The 20,174-nt window shown below is 45.9% G+C and overlaps 1 protein-coding gene across 2 annotated transcripts in view; it reads right to left on the minus strand.

The window, feature by feature from the left end:
• Positions 1–210: 210 nt before the first annotated feature.
• The window catches only part of LOC116939609 (myosin-IIIb-like), a 42,101-nt gene continuing 22,137 nt past the window's right edge, over positions 211–20,174 (minus strand). Inside the window, exons 15-30 of one of the 2 annotated variants that reach the window (XM_032948240.2) lie at positions 19,854–19,965; positions 18,853–18,899; positions 18,272–18,328; positions 17,478–17,597; positions 16,883–16,968; positions 15,697–15,744; positions 15,420–15,467; positions 14,499–14,590; positions 13,007–13,156; positions 11,340–11,473; positions 6,737–6,999; positions 6,154–6,243; positions 5,231–5,396; positions 3,864–4,241; positions 3,367–3,420; positions 1,674–1,805 (exon numbers count right to left, since the gene is read on the minus strand). In XM_032948240.2, the coding sequence (XP_032804131.2) occupies positions 3,406–3,420; positions 3,864–4,241; positions 5,231–5,396; positions 6,154–6,243; positions 6,737–6,999; positions 11,340–11,473; positions 13,007–13,156; positions 14,499–14,590; positions 15,420–15,467; positions 15,697–15,744; positions 16,883–16,968; positions 17,478–17,597; positions 18,272–18,328; positions 18,853–18,899; positions 19,854–19,965 (1,806 nt within the window). In that variant the 3' untranslated portion in view covers positions 1,674–1,805; positions 3,367–3,405. Of the gene's footprint in view, positions 1,806–3,366; positions 3,421–3,863; positions 4,242–5,230; positions 5,397–6,153; positions 6,244–6,736; positions 7,000–11,339; positions 11,474–13,006; positions 13,157–14,498; positions 14,591–15,419; positions 15,468–15,696; positions 15,745–16,882; positions 16,969–17,477; positions 17,598–18,271; positions 18,329–18,852; positions 18,900–19,853; positions 19,966–20,174 lie in introns of both variants that reach the window. The other variant, XM_032948222.2, reaches the window with a different exon arrangement.

Consider the following 20,174-nt stretch of genomic DNA (forward strand, 5'->3'; position numbering starts at 1 on the left):
GGGGGTAAAGTCAAGGTACCCCCCCCCCCCCATCTCTGCCAAGACGTCTGGGAAAGCGTGGACACGCAGACAAAATACTCTCCAGAGCTCTCCTCTGCTGGAGGCCCCTTCTGCCAGCAGTGGCACCAGCCAGTAATTGCAGGACTGCGCCTCTTTACCTATATCACATTTAGTACAACATTCATCATCAACATCCCATGGCAACAACACTGAAATATAAATCTTTATTTTGAAAATTCAACATGAACACTTAACAAATAGTATTAAAAGAACAAATCCCACAAATCACAATTATAGAAAGCACAGTACTCGCCATCCACCTATCCTGATGCTATTCACCAGCCCACTGTGTTTTCACGTGATCTTAATATTTGTGTGGAGCGGGAGGGGGGTTAAGGAAAACAAGACAACGCAGTGCTCAATGCTATGGCAATGTAAGATTAAAATATTTAATTCCCTCCCATGAATTACACATATTACTGTTTGTTTTGTAAAATCCAATATAAATTCCACGTACCATTCAAGGGGGGGGGGGGGGGGGGTGGGAATTGGATCAAATTCATGAGCTGACGAGCAATTTCACCAACAGTTGTGAGAAACTGACAAAGCGATGCCATCTCATTAAAAAGTAATATGAACGTAAAATTCCTTCGTCAAAAAAAGTGTAGAAATATGTTTAGAATATGTTAACTGGCATAAAGTGATCTATGGCAGGCTCGGAGTGTCACTCTATTATAACCTACTACTCAATGAGAAAACTCAAGACGTACGAAATAAACTCTCAACAAATAACATTTTTCACACTTCCTCAATCCCAAGGCACAATGTGGCAATAAAATACGAGTCCATATAGAATAATGCATTTACACATTACATTTTGTAAATCGGTTATGAAAAATGTCCGTGGAGTGGTAACCAAAGGTTGCTTAAATGGCTAAAAAAGTTTGTCCATTTCACCGGACTAAATGAACCGGCTGTACTCCGCGATTGTGTTCGTCGCAGCAAATTCATATTTCAACAAAGAAGTGTCCTTTGGGTTTTACCCGCGTGCCGTTCGGCACGATGTTGACATCCAGCTCCTGAAGAAGCTCCTGGCAGCACATGGAGCGAAACGTCGGACGTCATCCCGGACAACACATGCGTGACACCCCAAATAAGCGCACTGCACAATTGCGAAAACCAACACGGTAGCATTGGGAACGTGCAACAATTGGGAACGTGCAACAAAACCATTATTTCACACTTCGCTGCATCCGCCTCAAACCCCCAAACTCTACCAAAGTTCCTCAAGCACACCGGGGGGGGGGGGTGAGGGGAGGGGGGAAATATCAATGTTAAAAACCAGGAGCACATGGCGGCGGTCTGTGGTACTCATCCGGTAGTCCCGCATAGTCACCGTCTATCTGGCCCCGAGCATCCTCCCGAGGCAGAGGCGATGGCGGATGGTTCACCATCACGACCTTGGCTTCAATCTTGGGACTCGCCACCGCCGCGGCGGAGGGGTTAAAGTTCACGGCGGGTGCGCCGCGCCGGTGCTGATCGGTCGAATCGAAGCTGAAGGACGTCGGCATCTGCGGCCTCCCACTTGAGGACCGCTGTTGATAGCCGGCGCTGTGGGAGGGAATCACCGGGCTCGGTAACTGCCAGTGGCCGGCAGATGCTTGAGTGAACGCGCTCAGTGGACGCTCGAGGAAAGGGGGTGTCAGCGGTTCTCTGCTCGGGATGGCAGGGACCATGGCGACTTCCGTAGGTTGAGGCCCTTGCAGGTACGTTTTCGGAGGCAGTGGCGGGACCTCATCTGGTCCCTGTGAACAGATTTGAGGTAAAACAACAATACGCAATCATAGCGTGGTCCATAAGGTAACAAACGTCTGAGAGTGCATTTGTTTTAGCCTAGCGGAACCGCTGATGGCCACTGTCCCTATGCAGAACAAGGTGAACACAGCACTGACTTCCAAGTGGGCATTCGTGTGCCAGTAAACAAAACTATTTTTTTTACTTAACTAGGCAAGGCCCACTGGAGCTACATAGCTCTTTTTCACAAGCGACCTGGCCACAAATGGTAGCTCAATAAAGTGGCTTGTCATCTGGAAATTTACTGAAGCCAAATACTCTTAACGCATGTTTCTAAATGTGCAGGGAAAAACTGGAGGACCCAGAGAAAAATCCATGCGACCACAGGGAGAACATGCAATCTCAAAATATACAAGTGTCAGGGTCGGGATCAAACCCACGACCTCCTGTATACCAGGCGAGGTAGTTACCATCTCCCCGAGTGTGGGGGGGGGGGGGGGTGAGAGAAGGATGTTGTAGTTTGTATATAACTCTTAAAATTTGGACCACGTCTCTGGCAAACACTGCATACTCCTTTTCGAATAACTTCTCAGAAATGGTACTGTCCACCATGATGCAGACAGGGTCTATTTTATGGTTGATACTTCTGCAGTCTTAACCCAGGGGAATCAACAGCATGGACTAAAAAGTAACTTGTGTGGTACTACAAGAGCATATAATGGTTTACACATGCCCTGCAAGCCGTAATGTGCATGCATGATGTGTGTGTGTATATATTGCACGTGGACTCAAAGTGCACTTAGCCTGGCACAAGCTCTCCGGTGACGTGACCATTACTTCGTGGCGAATTGCGACTATTTGTATATACATTTTATATGTATAGATCAATGATAAATAGCTCCTATATGTCCATTTATAGACTGTTTGACAAAACACACTTAAGCAAGCACCTATTAAGGCCTAAGAGGGGATTGGTGGCAGAGTAGTTATCGCACATTGTGCTACCAACCAAGTGACCTGTTTTTCCCTTTTTCATTATCCGCCCATTACAATGCTGTAACGTCCTGTGCTGACCGAGCGATTCTTAACCCTTTCCCGTTCCGAGACGTCTGCAAGTTGCAGGGTCGGTCCCATTCACCACTGAATCTCCGAACGCGCTAAGCGTTTCAGCGTTAATTTTATTTAGAGAGGCATAGCGCCGTTGTTTATAAAAGACACTGCACTCGCCGCAAAGGACTGTAGCAACAGCACCGCACTCCAGGATAGCTGGCGCCAAACTGTGTCACATGCCCTCCCGCATGGCCTTTTTGGAGCCTCGGTACGGACAAAGTTATTTTATTTTAGTTTTTCTTCATCAGAACGGAACAGAAAGAAAAACTGATGCCGCAGATGTACGTATGTGCACGTCATCGGAACGGGAAAGGATTAATATTGCCCACTTCTACATATACACTGCTGACATCGCGTTTGATTGAATCAGAGCCGCACGTGATGAGACTGGCACTGGGAGGACAAGATATGCGAGACCATACTTCACCACGCTGGTCAGTGCCAGTTGGTGAAGATACCCACCTGACATGTGGCTCTTACCCTCAGGCGACCCCAAACCTCTCACACATGGTGGCCCTTGGGGAGAAAGACGGAACCATATAGCTCGTGATAGAGACAGAATCTTAAAACTCGAGGAGCAATTTAAAACGGAGATCTCCATAGCAACAACAAAAAGTATCCTAGCACTTAAACAGTTATTAAGGTAAACACATGAGAACGTTCCAGATGCGACACTCTAATAATTCCTAAAAACAGTGTGGAGGCCTTCATACAGCAGTAGATCGACAGAGAACTGATGACAGATGCAGATCAATTGTAAAAAAATGTCATTTGAAGGGCCCTCAGAAGTAGTTCTGTTAAAAACCACCTCAGCAGCCCATTATCTAACACATGGGGGAATGCGCAAGTCCTCAATGGATTCTCTCTTCCTCTCATGAACCGACAGCGAAAGCGCAGTCGCGAGAATAAATTAAAAAAAAACCTCAACCCTACCGCACCCATGTTCCACGTGCGCTTACGCTGATCGGCTGGCTGGTGAGCTCGTGCAGGGCGCGACGGATAGACGGGTAGAGGCGAGGGTACATCCGCCCCCCCGTGCCCTCGTCGGGAGCCAACTCCATCGTGCGACCGAGCGCTGCTGCTGCTGCTGCTGCTGCACCGGGCAGGGCGGTTGGCAGCGGGGACGACGTCCCGGGGGCTTCGCTGATCGTGAACCTAACTTGGGGGTGGTGCTTCTGCACGGACGACGTCATCTCTTCTGGGGGCTTGCCCAGGTGACTGGAAGACGAGGAGAGGTGCTGCTGATGTTGCTTCGGGTGCCGAGGGCTCTGGTCATCTTTCGCCGCTGTGCTTACGAACTGCATCAGTTCCGCGTAGTCGGTATTCTTTTCGCACTCCTGTCGCGGGGGGGGGGGGGGGGGGCAATGCGCCAAGGGAGCAGAGGGTGAGAGCGAGTTCTCTTTAAACTCGTGTGCATAGAACAGAAAAGATGAAAAAGGAGGGCCGGTTCGCTGATAACCAAGGATGCCGATGCGTAGCACCGACGTGCCGCTGGCATCCCAGTTTCAAACGTTGAGCGGCCGCTCCATGATTAAACCGGGATCTTTATGTGGTGAGCTAACCAGATGCTCAATGACAAAAAACAAACAAAAATCACAATTCATCAACAACACTGCCTTAGAAGGAAACGCATATAATAGGTGACGTTTTGGGCAATGGCCCTTCATCATAGTGGCCAGAAACAGAGAGTGAATAATAGATGGAAACGTCACATATTACACCATTGGGCCTGATAAGATTAAATTTTGTGTTTTCTGATGAAGAGTTTTAAATTGGGTGTAAATATTTACCTATAAATAGATCTAGAGTGACCAATGACGAGGTCTGTAACGATTCACCTGCCCTCACGATAATATGTAACGATTCACAATCGCGATTTGATTCAAGCTATTATTCTTGTTTTGAAAAAAAAATCTGCATATGGTAGTGATCCTAGTGGCTGCAAGAATCACATGAATTCAAGAAATATTGGATTCCTCAACAAATAAATCCATAAGCGCATCATTACAGGACTACCAACGTCGCCATCATCTGGCAGTCATTAATCAATCTCAAGCAATTCCTTTCTACCATAAATAAGGGACATTGCCTAAAACCTCACCGACTATATACTCTTTAGGGCAGTTAGAGTTGTTATACAATTTGTTCTTATGCACAATTGCCAATGCTGTAGGGACACTTAGTATTTTAATTCATTTATTACTATTTCAGCGATTCCTCCGGCAGAATTTTTTTTCCCAGTTCTCACTGTCGAAGGCGTTCAATGTTTCCACAGCGCCTTTCAAACGGCCGTACAAAGCCAAAACCAAACAGGGCCAACCCGTACCTGCCCGCAGGGCTCCGTTATGGTCTCTCCGTAGGGCTGAATGCCAACGGATTGGTGGTAGTCGAGCAGAGCCGCCAGGCTGTTGTGCACGCGTTGCTCCCCCACGATCATGTACTTGCCGGTGGGACGCTGCACGATCATGTAGTGGCGGCAGCGGTCGGCTCCCCTGAAGAGAACGCAGAGAGACAGCGGGCGGCCGACGCGAATTATGAACAGCAAAAAAACTAATTGGATTGTCATTTTTTTCTTGCGAGTTTTGTGCGACGGTAGTTTGCAGTAACCTCCACACGCAAAAATGTGCATTCTTACAATTACTTCACGACATTCTGATCACGTTCATTTTCAGCGGACTCCGAGCCACCACCATCTCTCGAATGCCAAGCTCAGCTTTGCCAAATGTTTCTGCCCTTGCGGTCATATTTTTGCACCCCGAGGGTCACCACTTCCTGTGCCATTCCGGAGGAACACTTATTTGCCACGAGTCTAATACACAACTGGAAGACACTTTGTATAGGATTTAAGCATTTGTAAAACCTCAAGGTTATCCCCAATTGGGCTTTAATTGCCACCATGGCCTGTAGCAAATTTTCCCCGATACCTAACATCCTCTAAATAGTTGATTTCAGTCTTGATTTGAAGCTTTCGTGACTGCAGGAATCCATACTCTTTGGTTCTTTCGGTAAAGTCACGTAGGTAGAAAAATAATAGATCACGACGTTTCGATCGCAACACAAGCAATCGTCATCAGGTGGGACAACCACAGCAAGAAAAAACTTTGCGATTCTCAACCTTCAAAAAGGTGGAACGTGGGAAGCAACTCACCGCCGGTATGATAAAGGGGCAACTAGCGTGGCCAACAGAGATGCCGCAACAGAACGACGCTCGTTTCATACGTCGTTATACGGTGAAAAGAGAAGTCTTACTTGAAGGTGAGCGCATATCCATTCTGAGTCTCGCTCACGCGGACAAGGTAGCAGCCCAGTGGCTTCTGGCTCAGCAAATCCTCGGCGTTCCTGGACCCAGCGTTCAACATCAGAAGGCGTGAAACAAATGGAATACTGTACACAAAACTGTATATTTTTTTTATAAATGCAATCATATGAAACAGATATCATTAATCAAAAGAGAAGCAGTTATTGTTACTGTTTGTACAGTGTGGTAGCAAATATGTGGGGAGTCTCTTGACTTGAAAAATTATATTGCTATTTCTAGAATATTATTTGCATAAGCGCTTCAACAAAGTAGCACTACAGACAACAAAGACACGATGTTGTACAGTAACGGTGTTACAGTTAAACAGTATTTTATGTTTAGGTTGTGGCCGGAACCACAACCTTCCTCTCCGTAGTGACGATGTTTACACGCTGCACCAGGTACTCGTTTTGAGGCCCAAGTCGACCACAGGGGAGGGGGCCCAGGACCGGTTCAGATAATCATCAACTGGTGGTGGCCACCTCCTCCAGAGGACGTACGGACGAACGGACGGGCGCACCTAGCAACATGTACCGTCTGCTGATGACGCCGTGGAACCACGTGGGCATGCTGCCGTTGTGGAGGACGCGCTGTGCCTGCGTTTCGCTGAACCACTTGTAGGTCTGCTGCTTCTGCAGCGTCTTGGTCCGGTTGATGGCCGCTCCACCCGGTTGACCTTCGTGGGCAGCGGAGGGCGGATGGGTGGCCAGCTCGGGCGCCGAGGGCTGCGGCGGAGGGATTTGCGCCGCAGACCCCGCATTGCCCGCTGGGTCCTCTAGGTCGATCACCTGCGACAGCTGCACAAGAAGAGCCGTAACTCTAAGGATCGGTTGTTGTTTTTTTTTAAAGAACACACAAATAAACAAAGCCACTTCGTTAATGAGCACGAAAGCAGACGGCCAACCTCAAGTGTTGCTTAACGTCAACCAAAATATACTTGCGAAGAGAGGGTCCGAACTGTTCAGGCAATATGCCCTTCCATCAAAGTCGGCAACATCGTAGGTACAGATACATTTTGGCCTAATTAAGGCGAAACACTGGTCGCCTGTTTTTTGTTATCGTCTTCCGGCTGCTATCACGTAAACAGCGTCAACTCCGTTCACTTGGCAAACATTTTTGCAGGTAGTGTAATAAATAGCCCAAGAAATAATACGTTCCATTTCTCAATACATTTCTTAAAGAGTGTAAAAAATAAAAAAGCGAGAGGGGGGGGGGGAAAGCAAAAAAAGCATTGAATTACAGATTCCTCATTCCACGATATCTCCACGTTGCAGCTGAGAGTCGAGCCACCGCCCGCCATGGCCCCAGCACCGCGACTGTGTGGACGTGGCTGGCCTCGGAGAGGTTCAAAAACCACCTTGGGTGTCGAGTTACAGTGGGCCGTCGCTGCTGAACCGAACCAGCCCTCGGCGGCAAGCATGAAGGACAATCGCGCTGCGCCGTGTGGCTTCTCAGGTGTCGTTTGTTTGGCAAGACGCGGGGTTGTTTTGTTTGCACGCAATCGAGATGACGCACGGGGCTTTTGCGGAAACGGACCCCGTTTGAAGTGCGTTGCCGCCCCACGGACGGCTGCCGCCGAGGCTGCCCCGACGGGTGGAGAGAGCCGAGGGGGGGGGGGGCCTGGGAGGTGAACCCGGCTCAGCTCTTCACGCCTCAGTTGTTTGCATGTAAATTAGGAAAAATTTCCCTCTCCGCGGAATTTTTGCGTCAGAGAGCAGAACAATTCACCCACGTCTGCCGCGGAAGATAAAACCATCTCTTTTAGCTGCGAAGAGTGTTTTGTCCAAAAAAAAATACAATTATCATTGTACATTAGGGTTTAAATTATGGATGAGGGAACGTTTGCCACCGTCTTCCATTGCACACTGTGCCGGGCAGATTCGTGGGCTGAAATAGATGCTTACACTTACAACAAAACACGTATCAAATTCTAAGTCTGAGATATTAGTTAGGATTTGTAACAGTTGTATGTAGGATTACATCTGCAGGTTTCTTAAAGGGGGCACTGCGTTCACCACATTGTTCATGAAAAGAAATAGATTCACGAAAACTAACTCGAACTATTTTAATTTAACCAGGTAAGACCAACCGAGCTATATAAATCTTTTTCAGAAGCGACCTGGCCACAAGTGGTAGCTCATCCAAGTGGCTTATCGCATAGAAATGTATAGCAGCCAAATACTCTAAACACGTGTCGATTCTAAAATGTGGAGGGAAAAACTGGAGGACCCCAACAAAAATCCACGCGAACACGGAGAGAACATGCAAACTCCAAATGTACAGGCGTCAGGGTCGGCATCGACCACACGACCTCCTGTATACCGGGCGACGTAGCTAACATCTCCTAGCCACCGTGGCGCCCGTCATCACGACAATTCGAACTGCGATCACAGCGAATCGCCACAGGCCTAGAGATATGTACGTAGGTATCTTGAACTTCTTTCGCACCGTACGTACCCAACCGTGTGAATAGGATATATAATAGCATCTAGGCCACAAGCGTCACAGCAGTAAAGGGAATACCAAAAACCCGTGTTGGATCACCCATAACCCTCGCCTGGATTTAGGAGGCAGCCAAGGCGCAGTGTCAAGATATTTATTGAAAGCCCCTGGTTGTTGTAAAACACAGCAATGGATTCCTATAAATGATAACTCGTTCTACAACTGTTACAAAATTATAAGAGCCAGCCCCCACACACTTTGAACATTGCCGAAGAGCCTCATCTCTCATGATGGTTACGAGCAGACATTCATCACCCACACAAGTGTGATTTTGTGTAACAATTCAGATGCTGGGTGTGATAAGCGCTGTTAAGAGATTGCATTCATCCTTGCCTGTCACGACAGATGAAACTTTCCCCGATTCAGCTTCAGCTGCATACGAAGGCCCTAAGCTATATTGGAAACTTCGTATTTGCTTCTTTAATTTTGCAAATTATAAAGCAATAGTCAGAAGACACCTGACCGTCTCTAGAGTTTACAAGTGGCAAAAAAGATATTTAATTCAACAAGTAATAGTAGATCAAATAATTTAGATTTTTGTTTTTTTTACCAGTCTACTTCTCCGAGGCCTACATATAAGGGATTTTATTACTCGCTTAAAGTTTTCTTTGTAAACATATTTTGCTTAATATTCTTGGTTCTTTCGGTGAAGTCACGTTGAAGGGAAACAATAAAATAATAAAATTTATATAAAACAACGTGACTTTACCGAAAGAACCAAGAATATGAATCACTGCAGTCACGAAAGCTTCAAATCAAAATACTTTGCTTCCTCCCAATGATATTCCATGTTCTTGTTGCTGTGCTCGCGCACCACGGATCTCTCTTCTCAAATTGCCGGGCAACTGGCTAAAACGTGATCATCCGTGTAACGAATCAAACAAACTCAGACTCAATTTGAGAATTCCGTATCTGTAAAACACTGGCGTCCCGCAGAACAGTAGTCATTGGCAGTGCGCTATGAACCCGGCGAGCCGAGTTCAACTCCTGGCCACGGCTGACATTAGTGCCGAGCGATGTCTGCACCAGTGGCTGGGCACCGAATTCTTTGTGCCATCAGCATCATGTCAAACGACGACTGCATTTCCATCTTGGAGTCCGCAGCGCCTTGTGCCGGAGAACGGCCCCAGAAGATAACATCACAGAGCTACTTTTTAAGTCACCTCAGTTAGGCCCTCCTTATCCGCATTTAGGGGCACACATTTTGACGCACCATGTTGATCATCGCACATCAACTATACCAAATGTCTGATGGAAAGAATAAGCCAAATTTAGTACGAAACAAAACTGAACGTGTTTTTTTTCAGTCATTGGCAATTGGGGTTGAGATCTTCAATGCGCGCCACCCGAACACCGGGTATAGTCATGGACGGCTGCTCGCATTCTAACCCAGGAACATGCCCACTGCTATTGCAATTCGAACTGCATACGGTTCAAGTGATCTGATACCCTGATGCCACACGGCCACTTGGAAAGTGCTCTATTAGACCCAACCTCACTCTCTCGATAAGCCTCTTCACCAAGCAGCACTCCCGGTAGCTGTCGAATGGTTCTTCGTAAATTCTGCCAAGAGGCAGCTGCATGCCATCGTTTACACAACGGCCTCCCTTACTCCCCTCACTCTGCTTTGGGCTGGCCTTGTTTTCACAGAGCACCTGTCACACAGGGCAGTGTCCCGTCTGCCAGGGGCGTGCATTTCATTGCGTAGTTCCAGAGAGATGGGAGGGGGGGAAGAGAAGGAGCAGGGTGTTTGTACAACTGCCTTTTAGTCAGCAAAGCTTAGTCACCATTTTTAAGGGCACGTGCATTTCAAGGAAGCATTTTGGATCGTAAAAAAATATTCTCAACCATCATCTTCTCTTGTCCGTATGCATTTCTACAGATAGGTTTTTTTTTTAGCGGTTAAGCCATAGTCCCCACATACCGCTCGTATCAATGCAAATAAGAGGAGCGGTGACCCCCTACTCTGGTATAAACGCTTGTTACTTATGAAACTACTGGATGTCTGTGGAAAAAGAGCTTCACAGCTCATCGAATTCCTCCAGTCAAAATAAAGATTCTGATAAAGATTCTGATTGTGAATTGATACATAGTCTAAAAAGCATGATGGGGCAACAACGCTTCTCAATCCAAAATCTCTCAATTTACCATCCTAAGAGAAGGTGCCTAAAGCTCCAATGGATTATTATTCAATATTTAACGCTTTCCAACTAAGATTGAAATAATTCATGCATTAGCTCTGTCTATCAGGCTGCCCATAACAGGGGAAAGGGGGGGGGGGGTACTATAACTCTTGTAAAGATGATCCAAAATGTAGTGTAAAGTTGTGTTGGTATTAGAGACTTACCCGATTTAACACCAGCCAAATTGATGCAAGGATCCCTCAATACTTGGAGACACACCAAGAGCAAGCAATGTGGACTATTCCCAAATATGCAATTTCCATTTGTGCTCGCAAGGTACCGACCAGCTTGTTCCCGACCGCTTATGAAATACTTCCAAACACAACCGCTTGTGGAAAACGATTATGGAATCCAAGCGTACGCAGGATTAATATTTTGTCGCTCAGTTCTTTTTGTTGGAGGGGTGGTAGATGGGTGGGTGGGTGGATGAATGGGGGGAGTGGTGCCCTCACCGAGTGGACCGTGATGAACCGGCTCCGTGGCCGTGGCACGGGTGCCTCGGTCTCCTCCGCGGTGCTCGCCGACGGGGCCCTCTTCTTCCGTGGCCTGGGGACTGGGGGCACCGCCTCTGGCGCGGCCGTCCCATCTTAACGAGCAGAGGGACGGTGAGCATCGTGAGAAACGATTCGCGCTTTCCGTGATCGTCGTCGTCGTCGTCATCTTCATCGTGGACGTTGCCATCGTCGACAATTGCGAAAACGATCAGAGAATGATTCGTCATCATCATCATAGGCATCATTATCAACATAATTAAGGAGCAGTGTATTACAGCATGGGGAGGCTATCATCCAGCCGTGGATTGGCAAGAGACTGTAATTTATGATTATTAATTCAAAACAATGCCATCTTACAATATATCCGCAGTGATTTAACACCCTTAAAATCACCACGCTCTCTCTAAAACACTCAGTCCAGTTTTAAAGGACACGACGATGCAGAAATAAGGAATGAACCTTCCGGGAATGCTCTCGTCAGCCAAGAGAAACGCAGTTGATTGAACGATTGATCATTTTTCCCAGAAGACCTCATTCAAATCGACAGGCTGCAGTAAATTGGGAGTTATTTTGGCAAAAATCGGAGGCAATTATTATTTTTAGTGACCATTTATTGTTATTGGCCACGTTGTTGTGTATGTGGAACACGTTCAAGATTGCGATATCGTGGAACATTCATTGCGATCAAATGCACGTAGAAAAAAAATTGAGTCTGTAGCCTTGGCATGAGGTGGCACGGCGAGTGACAATACTGCAAAGAAGGCCACACTCCTACATATCACTTCTCCCCTCCCACCTTCCGCCCCCCAAGATATTTAGATGGCCGTTATATATCAAAATATATTTTCGCGATTGTTTATAAATAAAAATTTCAAATAGTTAATAATGATGACTTAAGCAGGCTTCATTTATTAGATACGTGTAAAATTATGCATGGCGATCCATACTGGTTTTATAATGACCCTCTTGGGTTGTTCTTAATGGATACTTGAATTTTGTGAACGCAATGGCTTCACATCTCACCGAAGAGATTGTTGAAATATTTAAGTGAATTGAGATTAGTGGAAGACGTGAAGAGGCTTTGAAATAAAATGTTGCTTTCTCTCTATCATTTTTTAGTTGGCGTATCTGTCTGAAAACTGCATTAATATGCAATTGATCGTTTCTCAAGAGTATTAAGAATAATTTTCCGTCTCCGAAATGTTTAACTGGGCGCGCTATCGATGCTGTACACAGCCATCTTCATTCATTCATTCATTACGCATAGCCAGCGAAGGACCGTTGCGCCAAACATGTGACCGCTTGCGACAGCATTCGCATTAACTGCTCTTGCTGGCATACACCGGCATCTCGAGTGATTTGTTTGATCCACGGATTACGGGGGAGTTGGGGGGGATGGGAAGCGACCACGTGGGCGGCACCGTCCCTTTGAGGATCGTGGTCCACTTCGAACGCCGCCCGCCAACCCAAGTGCGCCATTTGCTGCTGGAGTTTTGCGCATCAAGACGGGGCGACGTGTTCAAAAAGTGACAGCCGTCTCCCTCGAACTATCGAACGAAGCCGTCTTCGGGGAAAGTAAAATGGAGAGAAATTCTGGAGCCTACGGAATCACTGGGCTCGCTCACTCTGTTTGCTTTGAGACTCTTGCTCCTGCAGCCTCTTCCTCTCAACTTCTTCCAGTCTCTTCCGCTCCTCCTCCTGCTCTTTCTTGATCTTCTCCCGGTAAGCCCCCAAGATTCGCGTGTACCTCCTCCGAGCCAGGAAGCAACGCACACCTTCACAAGAGAGACACCGACAGTAAGGAGCGATGAGATAAGGCCAACTGTGGCCTCTTGAGCACAGCGTGGCTGATGCTGAACAAATCTGCACAGGACAATACAATAAAATAGACTTCGTGGTTTGTCTCCGCACGAAAATAAAAAAAAAGTGTTTCGTTCACGAATGCCTGATATCATCGGGCCCTTCTGTATGAGATAGTGTTTCCCCTTCACATGCGTGGGTGTTCTCCGGGTGCTCTGGTTGCCTCCCACATGTATAATAAACACTCCCGAATTGGTCTGAAAACATCTTAATATATAGAGGACTGCAGAGCAATTGTTGGCGCCAGCTCACCGCGTGGCAGCCTTCCAGCTCGTGTCTGTGGTTCCTCGGTGATTGTGAGATGCACACCTGTCAACCCATACGGTTTACACCGTATTCTTGTACAGGGAAATTTTATTTTCAAGTCCATAAGGCGTACAGCCGTTTCAATACGGGCAAAAAAAATAATTTTTTGGTCTATTTGTTTGCGTTTCTCTCTTATTCCTTTGGGTCTTTCGATAAAGTCACGTAGATCGGTTCAAAGAAACTAACAAAAATAACAAAAAACCACGACGTTTCGATCACAACACAAGCGTCCGTCATCAAAAAGGGGGCCAGTTTCTCTCTTGTGATGGGACTTTGTAGATGAACGTTGAGATTTATAAGGGCACGGTTGACCAATAAGGGCTGAATGGGTCTGTAATAAAGTAGGCACTGATAAGGGGTTGACAGCTCTGGAGGTCAAATTTGCATGAACGACGCTCTATAGAATCAATAATTAGATTTGTTTTATCTTCTATACGAATGTTATCCAGCAGTTATTGTTTAAGTAAGCAAACGACAGGCCAGTTTCAAAATTTTGGGTCTCATCAGCAGCGTCAGACTTGTTAAAGGTATTCCGCTGGGTTGCCAGATAATCGGCACGAGCACTACCCCTTTGTATTGGGGCTCCGTTAGCACACAAAAAACAATGTTGTATAAAAAGCCCATTCAGCGCTGTTGTGGAACATTACTGAACACTGCTGATGGCAGCAAAAAGCTCAAAGCTGATCCAAAATGCAGTTGCTTAAACAAATGCTGCTGGATAATATGAGCCTGGAAGAGCAAGAGCCTGAAGTTACATCTTATACAAAGTATGATGGTAATATTTATATGAATGTCCCACAAACCATATTTGACCAGCATGGTTACATTTAAGTAGTATGGAGTAGGAAGGCCTTCATCCAGCAGTACAGTGACAAAGGGCGGCTGGAGATTATTATTCAATATTCCCCCACGTAACTTCATGAATTTTATTGTCGTCGATTGTACACCCACCTTTTTGTAGAACAGTTGCTGCCCTCTGGAGCTCATTCAAAAGATTCGCGAGTTCCTCCTGGTGCCGGTACTTGAAAAATACTTTTGTCTTCCTATACGCGCAGACACGCAGACACAAAGACGCACGTACATCAAAACAACCCAAACACATTGCAGTGGATAGGTAACTCAGGACACTGAAAGCTCATGTCAGAAAACGGAGCTGGCAATTGCTGAGATGCTTTGTTAAAAATATCGGCCACCACCCAACGTTAAAAATAGGAAGTTTGTTCCGAATATATAAAATAAAACTTCCTTTTGTTCCCCATCAGCAAGGTTGGGCCTGTCAACATTGACATCACAAAGTATTGTGACATCATATCATCTGCAATGCATGACCACTCATTTGTATCTCCTGTCTCTCATCCCCCATGTCTTAGTTGGCTCTCTTTCAACTCGGTAATCTGTATTCCCTTTAGATCCCAGTGGGCCACTCCAAGAGCCTTTTGTGTGCCAGATGTGGCCCGCAGGCCACCGGTTGATGAACCCTGTACAGGAGTCCCTTGGTTAACGTTTTTAATCCGTTCCGAAACAAATGTTAATCAAATATCTATTTTTCTCTAAATGACCGAGTCTGCCAGAGAGCTGTTTCCACGGCCAAAACGGAAAACGCAACGTAAACCAAAGTCAGCCGAGGTCGAAACGCTCATAAATAAATGGGCATCGCCGATTGGCCGAGGCATGCCGAGCCCCACTTACGAGCGCTCAGATTGGCCGAATAATGTAAACACATCGTTAATCGAAATGTTATCGTTAGTCGAAACCATGAGGTTCCTATGTGAGGTAAAACATTAACTGAAAAACCGTTAACCGATGTCACTGTTAACCGAGAGACTTACTGCACTGAAGTGTCAACTGACAGTGGAAACTGAAGAGACGTACCCAATCTGCCATGCTTCCAGTCCCGCTTTTTTCAAAATCATGTTGCAGCTGCAACAAAACGAGTGAAAACAGTAATGCAAACACGTCATTAGATGTAACAAGGGGCATGGTTCAATTAACAAATGGGTGAAAAAGGCAACAAAAATGAAGTTGAAATGAGTGCGAGGAGAATTTCATCTTACAAAAGGCCAATCTGAAAATTCGACATTGACGTGGTAGAGAGATGTCTCTCCACAGGATAAGGGAAGACTTACGGAGGCACACATAAAACGCTTACCTCTCCTTGTTCGGTGGTAGACTTGACTGGAGAATGAGAATTCCGTATCTGTAAAACACGGGCGTCCCGCAGAACAGTAGTCATTGGCAGTGCGCTATGAACCCGGCGAGCCGAGTTCAAATCCCGGCCACGGCTGACATCAGTGCCGAGCGATGTCTGCACCGGTGCCTGGGCACCGAATTCTTCACAAGCTCTCACCGACCCGTATGGTGAAGTATGGTCAAACAACCACAATGACCGACTCGGAAAGTGGAGGCTTTGATCCAAGGGCTGCGAATTCTCCTTTTTATTATTATGCATCTATAACATATTTTAATTAAGTATTATTTAATTTTACCTATGCTCGTATTTTATACGTAAGCATATGCAATCAACAAATATTTTATCAGATATTTTAGCAGTTGTGATAGTGCCCTTGTAAAATAAAAAGGGATTTTTGTTTATTTCAGTTTCATGGAAATTCAGGTTTCCTTGTTTATACCAAAGGTGGGTTTTTGTGGTAGCAGCAACATTCAACCACGTTTCCTATCAACACGAACATGTCAGCGTTTGTGTTTGTTTTTTTCATTGATGTACCACTCCATTGTTTACACCCCTCCTCAGCCAGTGGTAGACATTCCTCAATTCTAGATGGGATGGGACGAGTCTTATGCGCAAGACAAACTCATGATGACTTCCCCACAACTTGGTGCTCGGTTTGTGTATCCACTCCGGAGGGATGAAGATCTAATTTGACCCCGAACCTATATTTGAACTTGCTAGCATCGAATGGCAGGTTGTGCCCCCTAACCACAGTGCTACCTGGCAAGTGTGTCCTTCTTCTGTAAAAGGTTATTATCCAAGTAAAGGCTACTTTTTTTAATAGAGCATCCCATCTTTGCACATGTGTAATACACTGCTGAATGAGGGTCTCCCCACACCGTGTAGGTCTTGGGGGTCATTCGATCAAACGTCACCATTGCTAATCAGTGCTGGTTGCGGAAAGTGGGCAAAATAGATGTACTATGCATCGATTAATATTCACTGCACTGCCCTCTGCTGCCCACCAGGTAGCCCTGCGACCCTTATGACCTCTTGTGAATAGTGGTCACCATCCAAGCGAGATCCAGGCTCATCCATCAGAGATCTGACGAGATCGGTTGCATTCCAGGCGATTTGGTCAGAGGCTTCTTATCCCTGTCGTTACCTGCTGACAAACTCCTCAAAGGAGGGCCTCCAGGAGAAACCGTCTTTCCTTATTCTCGTCGTCTCCAGCAGCCCGTTGCATCGCAGCTGTAAAGCCAACAAAACTAGATTATTTTGGGGTGCATAACTCGTAGTAAAAAACAACGATGCTCTGGATTTAACAACCAAAGGACCTGTGAGGTTCATCACGGTGCTACAGGAGTGCATTTCAACCACTATAAAAGCAGATCGATGAGGACATTAATTTAACTGACGCATTAGTGACGATGTTTTGCATTGGATAGGTATATAATGGCCATGTCGGAGACATTGAGCCAACACCGCTGAGACCCTGAGTTCGAGCCCTGGATCTGGGTGTCTTATGAACTCGCATCATGCTGTGCAGGTGAAACAACATCCTAAAAAATAACCAGGCTTGAGACTTGTTTTACTCTAGATTATCCGTGGAAAAAATGTATCCAGGCAGCAGATTAATCGTGCTCATTCGAACCTGCCAGTTTAATCGTGAACGATTATGAACGATGATGGTCACAGTATCCGCCTGCAGGAATAAAAACTCGGAGCGACAGGCAAAAGGCCCCCCCCCATCCCCCCACCTGATTCTTGACCATGTCCATGTCAAAGCGGTCGGCTGCTTTCGAGTCGTTGGGCTTCACGCAGCGAATGAAGTGCGGGTTGGACGATGACATCTTCTCCATGAGCACGGACAGCGATTGCTAAAGGGGACGCAGACACAGGGAAGTAAGGGTTGGACATCCGCCCTAGTTTTTTCCAAGGGTCGTCATTGATTTCTTCAACAACGGATATTGAGTTACGAACAAACCCCCTCGGGTCAACGATGGTTACACAAACCGATGTACATTTTAAAACATGGGAAGAGAGCTGGTGCCATGGACTGACAGGAAGATTTGGGGATGTGTGGAGATGTGTCTTCCTCAAGGACCTTGAGCTAGGGTTTCCACCCATCCTGGTTTTCCCAGGACCTTTCCTCTTCTTGCAACAGCTGTTCAGGGAAATCTAAGTCTTACGGGACAAAAACAATTCCTTGGCATTTGTCAGAAGTGGAATTAATACACCACTCAAGACAATTAATTGGCATTTGCACGTAGTTCTTCACGACTACGGTGTTGTCAGATATTCTTCTTCCCATGACATATCCCGTTTTTTTGTTCCTTAGGAAGTGGCAACCCTACAGGGTGGGCAACTCACACAGGTTGCCACCATAAACCAAGACTTGTATTGGCAAAAATAACTCAACGAAGCCCAATTCGAAGCCAAACGCAATGTTGATCAGGGCACCATGAGGCGTATACCCGTGTGGCTGTATACATGAGTGAGTGAGTGCGTACGTGCGTGCGTGAGCAAAAGTCAAAAAAGTCGAAATGCTTACCCTAAACTGAAATCCGACCGTGGACTTGCGGGAGTTGGCGTTTCCATCTACATTTGCCTGGGAAGACAGTGGATACACGGACAATGATTACACCTTGCTAGGCCATAATGAGTTAAGAATTAATTGCATAGCATGCAACTTATTCACGCATATAAAATACTTCATTTGACGTCAACTTGAAGCTGTGGAGATGAACATTATCCAATTTCAACAGAAATAATGAAACTCATTCAATATATGTGGGGCAATATCGGAAAGTCTTTCCTTTAACTCTCATATTTTTAATTGGCTTAAGCGGTAACTCCAGTGCTGTCCCGGCCACTGCATGATGATGATGATGAGGATTTATAAAAAAGTATTGTCTATTCAGCGATTCCATCAATAGATGTCTCTTGTGAGCAATCACAACCGAACAATCATTACTTTCAATGTATGTGCGGGTTCTTCAGGTCAAGTCACACCCGCTCGTTAAAACAAACTCATATTTTGTAAAAGGTGACATTTTTTCTCCTGAATGTTGGTGCATTCATATTATTTCTCACACTACGTTTAATTTTCATATCACAAGTATGGAGAGGTACCTGCGCTCCTTTTCGGAGCATCAGTGTCCCTGTCCTGGAAACGGTTCCTGTGAATATAAAACGATGGAAAAACAGATATGAACCTCTGTGGTTTGACAGCTGTCAGATTACCGAGTGTGGTCATGTGACCACATTCGGTAATCGAATCAATCAAATAAACGCATACAAAAACATTGTATTTTTTGCGATTAATTACAAATGTATTATTAGATCTTTTAAAAAATAATCTTGGCAAAATAGCACAATCAGTACTGCCATGCATCATAAGATGAAAATGCCTGTACACAATTTTCCACTGAATGTTACTCTTTAACTTACACATAACATATTTACCAAAATGACCAAAACTGACATCTTTAATTTTGTATTACGGTTTTTCTTTGTATTAATAATATGAATAATATCTGCATATTTTCATCATGTATTACATTCTTCTGACCTCATACTACAATGTGTACTACATTGGTTTCATGACTCAGGTGTACCTTGAAATAGAGACCTTTCTTGTCTCACCTGGTTTTATAATAAAGGGTATTCATTGATCGATATAAAAAAACACCCGACACCAGCACCAACAAGATTATATGTCAACGTCAATGAGAATACGTCTCAAACACCGAGCGTGCTTTACCACTGTGTGGGTTTATGCAGTGGTGCTGTACAGGCCTCCGATGTGTTTCCGCGTCGCACCACATGCCGTTTGTGGATTATCCCACCACCACGTGTTGGAAACATCTTGCAGGAATGAATATTCAGCGACTATGCAGTATTCGCCGAATATATATTAATGTGAAAACAATGTCAAACATATTCGGTGAATATTCAATTCCTGAAGAAGCTCCCAGCATGTGGAGCGAAACGTCGGCCATCAAACCGAAAGAAAATAAACACGCTCGGCACAACCCGAAAATACGCTGCAGAGCTTCCATCCCCCATTGCACGTGTGCTCGGTGTAATGTGCGCCGTGCCAAGCTCCGCTTTGTGCTCTCTCTCTCTCTCACCGGCGAAGATCTGGCTCAGGAGCGGGATCTGGCTGTGCACAAAGAGCTCGCGGATTTCAGACGGCAGCGAGTCCCGGTTCTTCTCGAGGAATCCGCTGGCACTGTACGCCACCTACAGGGGAGAGCGCACGCGCAAGCATCAGAATCGGAGTGTTCGTTAATACCGGAGGAATTCGATGAGTCATAACGCTCTTTTTCACACGTCCAGGTCGGGCCACGGGGTCAGAAACGTTAAAACAGACGAAACAAAAACACGAAAGGAGTGAAAAGTAGAGGAAAAATAAACAAATCACTTATATTAAATATACAAATGAAACTAAA

The sequence above is a fragment of the Petromyzon marinus genome, chromosome 1 (genome assembly GCF_048934315.1).
Source record: "Petromyzon marinus isolate PM22_M1 ecotype Great Lakes invasive population chromosome 1, UKy_Petmar_22M1.pri1.0, whole genome shotgun sequence".
NCBI lineage: Eukaryota > Metazoa > Chordata > Hyperoartia > Petromyzontiformes > Petromyzontidae > Petromyzon > Petromyzon marinus.